This window comes from Ctenocephalides felis, unplaced genomic scaffold, assembly GCF_003426905.1.
Source record: "Ctenocephalides felis isolate EL2017-DRISC unplaced genomic scaffold, ASM342690v1 CF-g0.4_SCAFFOLD_01886, whole genome shotgun sequence".
In the NCBI taxonomy this organism is placed as follows: Eukaryota; Metazoa; Arthropoda; class Insecta; order Siphonaptera; family Pulicidae; genus Ctenocephalides; species Ctenocephalides felis.
In genome coordinates, this window is record NW_020538040.1 from 161,767,252 (window position 1) to 161,776,547 (window position 9,296).

General features: G+C 32.6%; 1 protein-coding gene across 1 annotated transcript in view; it reads right to left on the reverse strand.

Annotated features, from left to right (window-relative positions):
• The window catches only part of LOC113376163 (homeobox protein E60-like), a 35,784-nt gene extending 27,621 nt beyond the window's left edge, over positions 1–8,163 (reverse strand). Inside the window, exon 1 of the mRNA XM_026616082.1 lies at positions 8,058–8,163. Coding sequence (XP_026471867.1) covers positions 8,058–8,163 — 106 coding nt within the window. The remainder of the gene's footprint in view (positions 1–8,057) is intronic.
• Between the last annotated feature and the right edge of the window lie 1,133 nt (positions 8,164–9,296).

The following is a 9,296-nucleotide window of genomic DNA, read 5'->3' on the forward strand; positions in this document are numbered from 1 at the left end:
ACTACTAAATTTCAATTCTAAATCATTCGTTCCGTTTATTCCAAATTGGCTATATTACTTTTGATCGTATCTTATAACAAACTAATCTATCGAATTACACTTCACATGCCAGTAACTTTATGTTCATGGACCCAATATCGCTCACTCGGTGTTCACTCGATGTTCGACTCAATTTTCAATTTTCCGGCTTTTCCGATCAGCCGGAACAATCAAACGACGCGACGAGGGTAACACGGAGCGATATGCGTATTCAACGATTTGCTTTTTTGCTCTGAATGGTAGTGTATGTCAAAATATGTACCAGGGATAGAAATATTTTAATCAATCGGAATTTGTTCTGGTACGAATATTGTTTTTTTTAACATAGATTTACAACTGTCCATATTTAATAAAGGATTTGATCATTGTTAATATCCAATGTGAATACGAATAATATATGTACTTGTAGATTTGTTTCAAGTATAGGGAGGGGTATAGTAAGATATTACGTGTATTTATTTTTTATCTGATTTTTTTTTAAATTCAAATATTTCAAAAACAAAATAAAAAAACAACAATTTTTCCTCGTAACTAAAATTACACGTGATGTTTGGTGAAGGAGGGGGTTGGAGTTTCCAAAAATCCTTAAAAAATCAATCACGTGATTAATGAACGCCTTCTTACCTCGAAAATGAAGGCATTCGAATATATAAATGAAGTCGTACATGTATATTTATGATAATAGGAATTCACTTGTTGATAAGTTTTCAAGTTGAGATAATGAATTGAATATACCTACTACTAGCAAACTACAATTCACATTAGAATTGCATCAATAATAAAACATCTAGGTTCAAAATCATAATGATTATCAATTATTACTCACACACAATTTGATGAATATGATCTAATCTTGAAAATATAATAACGATTCATGACAGGGTTAACTATTCACATTACGCTATAATAAGTAAACCAAGTTGTTTAACTGAGAAACATTGCTTAAAAGTTACTAATCAATTGTCATACAAAATAATATAATTAACTTCCACTCAACTCAACAGTTTTTTTGTGAAGTAATGTCTAAAATCGGGCGGAAAAAATCAAGGAAAAAGTGGAGGTTTTAGTTGGTATTATTATTTAGTCCGATATACACAGGCTAAACATTTAAGCCTCGCATACGTTAATACAATTTTATGACTAAATATAAGAATAAAAATAATAATTTGTACCTTCATCTTTGTGCAATAGTTTAAACTTAACGACAAACATGATTTATAACTAGTAGTACACAAAATTATGCATGTACAACGAAACATGTCTGCAAGCATTATTTTTAATTGGCAGTATTTTATGTGAAGTAGTTTATGCTAGCCCATATGAAAAATGTTTAAACTAGTAAAATACTATAAAATAAATAAAAACCATTTGATGAGCACTGCCCGTACTGCATTCCATCACCCCTATGGCAATATTTATTATTTGGGTACACAATGCGTTGGGTCTCGATTTACAATTGCATTTTTCAACCGTTACGCTCTTTATCGACACCGCGGTGTTATTGCTAGTACACAACCCTACCGACACCTAAAAAACACTCTGGGGCAGAGTTGTACTAGAAGATAGAAGATTTAGAACTAAAATGAGTATATTATTTAAGAAGACATTGGAACTTAAAAGTCCTATAAGCTGTTGTGCTGACTTATTAATAGTAGTTGGTTTTGTAGATGGCAAACCAAACAGTTGTCCTTTCTCTGTGTGATGAATTATTATTATAATTGTTGTAATAGATCGAATATTTTTTTGATGCAGCAATGCCTGACCAGAGCTTTTTCAATTGGAAACATATTGATCTCTATATTTCTAATTGTAAGTGAAAACCGTTGTCAATGCTGCTTGACAACCGATTGCTTGAAGCGGATCGAACCCGGTACCTCTGATTCAAGTCCAGTCGCTCTTGCCACCTATTAGCGAGACCTCTGAGCTTGACAACATATTGCTCGAAGCGAATCGAACCCGGGACCTCTGATTCAAGTTCAGTCGTTCTAGCCACCTATAGGCGAGCCTACTGAGATAAGTAAGCATCACTTTCCTCCCGAAAAATTGCAAAATTAATATCTTGTTTTTTATGTCATCACACATGCAAAAATATTTTACCTTGATTAAATAAGTTTTAAATAAATTTCTCAATCCAATCCTGTATTGCAATATCTCCAACCTCCTTCAACGCATGTAGACACGTTGATAAGGCGCCCCAATCTAATATAGAAACCATGTTCAATGACTCGTACTCTCTCATTGCCCATTTAACATTCGAATTAAAATCTTTGGCCTGCACGTGCGTTAAAATATGTTCCTGATACTTAACCGACACAAATTGCCGCCGTTCTCGATAATGTATTTTATGACGAATTTTATTAAAATTTAACTACCGATAAAGCTGTCGATAAATACATCATATATTGTTGATACGCGGTTTATTGTGAAGAAAATAATGTCTTTAAAACCAGACATACTTCGCCCACGCGAATGTCTCGGAAGACGTTTGATGATTTCATTTTGCGAATGTTTTTAAAGTCAATTCTACGGATATCGCATGACATAAAATTAAATGGTAAAAGATTAAGTTATGTGCAAAGTGAAGTAACGGTTTCTAATGTTCAATATCTTAGCTAATATCATGTTACAACTCCATGTAGTCTTTCATGTGCATTTAAATAATTTCATATTCTTCTCGATTCTTCTTCAACTTTATCACTTTCTATGTATAGAACACAAATAAATACAAATGAGATATTTGTGGTGACAAAGCCAAATACGGCAGTGTCAAAATTGGTTTGTCCAAGTTCGTTCTGGTGATAATAAAAGATGAAAAAGCTCTCGTCGTCCAATTGAAATTGATTACAACAAAATTATCTTCTTTTGCTCTACAATCAATTCTAATGTCTACATCGACAGTTGGAAAAAAGACGTCTGAATTGCCAAATCGAAGTGGTGATTTGAACAATTTTTAGCATGAACGCAATATATTATATAATATAGCCCAGTTATATTATTTATTCATCTACCCATTAAGTCAACAATAGTCTGAGCACTAAATAAAAAAATTATTATATTGACCTTTTTTCTGCAGACCTCGTCTGGATTATTTTGATTATGGTCAGGAGTAAAACAATTCCGTTTTAATAAATCGTTTTCATGTGAATGATTTAATACAGTCATTAAGTATCAAAATATGATTGCGAAACTAATTAACGCAGTGCGGTGTAAAACTAAAAAAAAAGTAAACAAAAGTCTGTACAGATATTAAGGTCGGCAATTGCAAATGATTGTGGATCTTAATGCTTATTTGTTGATTTGCGCCATCGATTATAATTAAAAAATTATCATTGACATTTAGCAAGAACTTGCAGCATAACAATTGCGTAATCAATTGTATATTTACGTAAAATTATTAATTGATTTCAGAATAGAATCTATCGTTAATATATAAGAATAATCTGTAACCAACAAGGGACACCTTAAGTTTATTCTTCTGAGATCTTGATGAAACTTCGCATGGTGATGTAGTTGATAGTCAAACTAAACACCTTAAAATATTATAGGCCTATGAAAACTGGTTCAATTATAAAAATTAATTAAAGTTTTAAAAAATAGACTGGACTCAATGTTTACTGCGCGTAAACATGTTCCATATTATATATTATGATTCCCGCTACCGCCAAGCCTGACATCAGGCAACTTTGATGTCAAATTTCCACTTGAGGTCATAGATTTCAAATATAGCCTCAAGTCAAAATCGCCTCCCGTGGGTATAGTTGCACATATAATATGTCAGTACATACTTCGAGTATAATAATTAGTCAAAACTGGACAGGACAACTACTGGGTTGCCGTCCATTCAAGATTCATATAGTAAGAATAAGTCAATATAATTACTCAATGTCCTAATGTGTGACAGATCGTAATTAAAAAAAAAAAAAAAAAAAAATTATATATTATTGTCTCGGTAGCTCTATTTTTTAATTTATTTTTATGTGTAGGGTAGAGCGGGGCTAGTTGAGCATAGGGGCAAGTTGAGCAATCGAAATATCTCGAAAACTATTCACCGTCCGTTTAGGCATTATATGGCGGAATGATAGAGGTTTTGGAGAAATAAATATCCCGCGATCGCTAGTGGCCGCTGGACAAATGAGAGAGGCTCCCGGGCGTTTTGTTTATTTTGAGACAAAAAAGTAAAAAAGTAATTTATCACGAGTTTTCGTCTGGTTTAGTCAAATGTTATTTATTTTTAATCAGGTAAATGTTATTCTTCCGTATAATCATAGTACTTTTAATATGCACGGAGATTCTGGGTGTAATTCTCACGATTTTTTTATAAACTCACTTTTATTTTGAAATTCCGAGTTGGGGTTAGTTGAGCATAGTTGCTAAACTTATTCTGTCACTAAGACAATTACCATTAACTTCCAGAAATTATTATTATTTTTAAGATTTAAGCTAAGTCTATGAGTAATAATATAAAGAAATAATGATTTTAAACTAAAAGACTAAATATAATGGTAAAACAATTACTAGGATACGATATTGTTTTATTGATTCTAATTTTGGTTAATTATTCAAAGAAAATTACTATAAGTTTTGTTTTCTCTATCAATAATGACTAAATAAAATAATAAATATAGAACTGGTTATTAAAAACTTATTTTATTTCATCATTAATCGACATTGAACCTATGATTTCATTATACTTTCTTAGTGCTCAACGTGTCCCACCTATGGGGTACATTGAGCATACTTGACTTTTTGCATTTAAACAGATGTAGCTTTTAAATTTTACTTATTACCAAAAAAATAGTATTAAAACTTTTGTTAAGCGATAAACAACAAATCCATTAGCAATTTATTGAGATTAAGCCATATAGCAATTTATTGAGATTTTTCATTGAGGAGCTACATCCGTTTAAGTAAAAATTTGCTCAACTAGCCCCGCCCTACCCTACTTATAGATATCTGGTGTTGTAAGTAATATATTAAGTTAATCATAGTTTGAATATTTTATTCAAATATCAATTTTAATTCAAATTAATATAACCCCAGAGTCATTATACTAATTACAGTTGAGGCAAATCCTACTCTTGTAATCGTTCTGAGGATTATCAATAAAACAACGCAGGTGAATTAGCCTAATAGCGTACACCTATAAACATATATCATGGTAAGTACTTTGCATATACGCCAGTACACAAATCCACAACTCCTGAGGGGGTAAAAGGCTTATTAAATTAGGTTAGATAATGATTACCCGCATAATGGCACGCGTTGGAACACATTATATTAACAAGCGATGAATAAGTAAGAGGCGAGAGTGCGCGCGTTTATATGGCGCATCGTACGATGGCTGGTGTCTTCTGATATTGAATATGCACACTCATTTGAAATATAGAATCTAATGCAATTTTCAACGGGAAGACCAAAATGCAGAATGCTTATGAGCAACCTCCATCATGTACATACACTTAATTATTAAGATAGAGAAAGGCACAATTATTAAGATAGAGACAGGTCCAATTTGACTTCGAGCAATTATATAGTAAAAACCAAACAAATTATATCACAACAAATAACACATATAAAACAAACAACTATCTGACTATGTTCAGTAAAACCCAGCTAATTCATCTTTGTAAAAATGTGTTTTATTTGCTGTTTTTTTTTTTTAAATTTGTCACCTGGCCCGTTTTACCCATAGACAGACGAAGTGAAATGGGACGCTTATTCAAAATTTTAAATGATTGTACGAAATGATAGCTACATTACTCAACCAATGCAAAATATAAATTTCCTGGGTACCTTTTTTTAGAAATAACACTGTATATAACCTTGATCTGGTATTGCGTCAGAAATATTCATCAGCAGAGTTGGAATAACTATTCATTTAAACTATCTCTTATAAAATTTCACCTGAATTGACATTTTTATTCACTATTTTTTATTGTTAACACCTTGCCAGGGTAAAGGTTTTGTTGGTCCTCTTAACCTCACCAACGTATACGCTTTTACAGAGATTATATAAAAACAATTCTTAAATCTAACTCAAAATTGACAATACATCTTATAAAACGATTTAATGTCGTCCACTTAAAAATTATACCAAGGTCTCATAACATAAATGTCTCGTAAACTAAATAACAGTGCTCATAACCAAAAAAACTAACAACAAAGGTAATATTTTTGTTGTGGATTTTCAAACATTGCCGTTTATCGGATAGCAACATCAATCAAGTAATAATCAAGATTATTGCTGATTATACATTTTTTCCCTCTAATTTCAAGTATTGTTATTACAAAAATTATTAACTTTACTTGTTTTTGAGATATCGGTGATTGACCTTTTTACCCGCGAACCTTTAAGTTTCGTTCTACCCTATTGCTCACTCCAATTTTATTTATGATGAATATCTTGTCTATAATTAAGCAAAAACAATTTCAGAAATATTCAAAAGATCATTATTACATAATCTATTATTTAATGTGACGACGATAATGGTTTAAGACTTATAATGTTAAACTGTGTTGTAAAATGATCGTATCTCGTATCTCAAAGCAATTTTTCCCATATAAATCCAGTGAAATGAAATTAATTCGTTCCAGTTCTATAATTTTTAATTTCCCGAAGGGTAAGTTATAGAAATCGCAAAAAAATCGAAAATGAAAATTTTTATATATCTTTACCTTTCAGAGGTTTCTGAATATTTTGGCATACCTTAGAAAAAATGGTTGTATGTGTGTGTGTGCGTGTGTATGTGTGTTCGGATACAAATTTTTGTCGACGATTTTGGGAACACGGATGAAGCGATTTGAATAAATAAAAAAACATTCGATTCGTATTGATAAGGAGACGTGCTGATTAGTTTTTGGCGAAGGCAGGTCTAGCCGTTCCGAAGATATGGGCAAAAAGTGCCAAAAACGGTAACTCAGTTTTTAAGAGAACGGAGCGTCCGATTTGAATAATTCAAAAAACATTTTACTTGTATCAACAAGATGAAGAACTGATCAATTTTTATGAAGGCAGGTCCAGCGGTTTCGGAGATCTAGTAAAAAAAAGTAAAAAAAAATGCCATCTGGCGGTCAAAAATGATCATTAGACATACTCACATAAAATTATCAGATATTTTATAGAGATTTTAACAAGAAGTATAAATTTTGTTCACATTCCAATGGGTTCCATGCCAATGCTTATCCGTTAGACGCCGGCGCGGCGCTTACGCGCTTCGAAATTCAAATATCAAAAATGTTAATCTTTTAACAACAAAAAAATGGTACGGGAAGTTCCAGCAATTTACCTGAAGGCACGATGCCATGCGCCCCACTAGTTGTGATTTTTTTGAGAATTGTTATATTGTTTTCTCTGTCTATTTATTGCGGAAATAGGTTTGTTTGATATTGCAAAAATGAGACACGTTTCGTTGAACAACTGCCATATTCCAACAGTAACGAGAATTATCCTCTTATCAATTTACACGAGATCTCTTACTATAAAAGTGAATAGTCCGTGTACAGTGTGTTTGTTCGTCGGCAATGGATTTGATGGGGCTTATCGCGCGGCACCATTCATTCGGGGTGGAGTAGGTTCAGTAGATTCGCCGCTGTTTTAATGCGACGCACGCGCCGAACCGCGTCCTGGGCGGTTACTTCGCTCATCGCTGCCTGCCGACGCATAACCACAGCCGGAGCGAGCGTTACTAGCATGACTTGACGCCTCGCGGTTATTGCGAATTTGTTAAACGCAATCTAACAGTAAGTACCGTGATTTCACACTGAAATATTGATAACGTATTTGTCTGAATAAAGATATCAAATCGAACTCGAATGCACCGAAGTTAATGGAATAGGTTTGAGTTAAAATATGATTCGAACGTTGGATGTGGAATGATAAAACATACTGATTGTTGTACTGTAGCCTAACTATGACATACTAATTGGATTTAAATACTTAAACAGGATTATGCCAATTTTATCGTTTCTAATATCTGGACCTATTCCATATGGAAAATCAACCATTTTTATGGTAGTACCTAGAATGTCTAAATCGAATGCTAATCCAGTGATGACATCCGAGTATGATGGTCTGTCTATTTTAGCATTTTTCGGTAAATTTTGTCTATTGTATAAGTATGCCATTTTGTCCGAAAGTGAACAAAAATAAATGAATATGAATAATCAGAAATGTACAAAATCTGCATGTCTTTATGTACACCTATCACATATAAAACATCAACCATTTGTATGGTAGTACCTAGAATGTCTAAATCAAATGCCAAACCAGTGATGACGTCCGCGTATGATGGTATGATGGTCCGGGTCAATTTTATCATTTTTTGGTATATGTCGTGTCTATTAGATTCTAATAGTAGTAGGGAACACAGGGTACGGATGTGCCAGGTTACGGTAGTGATAGTCGTCATAACAGCTAAACTATACTAATTTGAGATAGGATCGAAAGGGAGAAATATGATGTATGTTTCCATTATTGCATTGAGTCAGTGCCCTACATTAACATGATCTGTAGATCGAATTGCTTTTTAAGAGCCTAAAGTAAGTTTTTTGTTCGATTTCTTTCAATAATAACCGTTACTTCATATGGAACATCGACCATTTTTATGGTAGTACCTAGAATGTCTAAATCAAATGCCAATCCAGTGATGACGTCCGGGTATGACGGTCCGGGTCAGTTTTATAATTTACCTGGTACATGTCGTGTTCGTTAGATTCTAATAGTATAGAACACTGGGTACGGTTGTGCCAGGTTACAGTAGTGACAGTCATATTAGCTAAACTATACTGATTTGAGATAGAGTCCAAAGGGAGAAGATGAAGTATGTTTCCATTATTGCATTGTGTCATCGCCCTACATTAGCATGATCTGTAGACCCAATTGCTTTTTAAGAGCCAAAAGTAAGTTTTTTGTTTGATTTATTTTTATAGTAACTGTTACTTATATACATATAGATCACTCTGTTTGTTATTCTGCTGTAAGTTGATCATTATTAGATATTTACCAGCATTTAGTTTTGTTTTATGTGACATGTATTTCTTGCGCTTTTTTGGTAAAACATGAAGAAAAATCTAACCAAACTAAGACAAAATACGAATGAAAAAAGAAAAATTTAAACAGATCAAGAAAAATCTAACCAAAGAAAAGTAAAATTTAATACAAGAAAACAATAGATTTCACATAGATTTCTTGTTTGCAAAATTATGTTTTGTATATTACATTCATAAGCTTTGTTTAAATGATTATGCTGTGTTGTGTT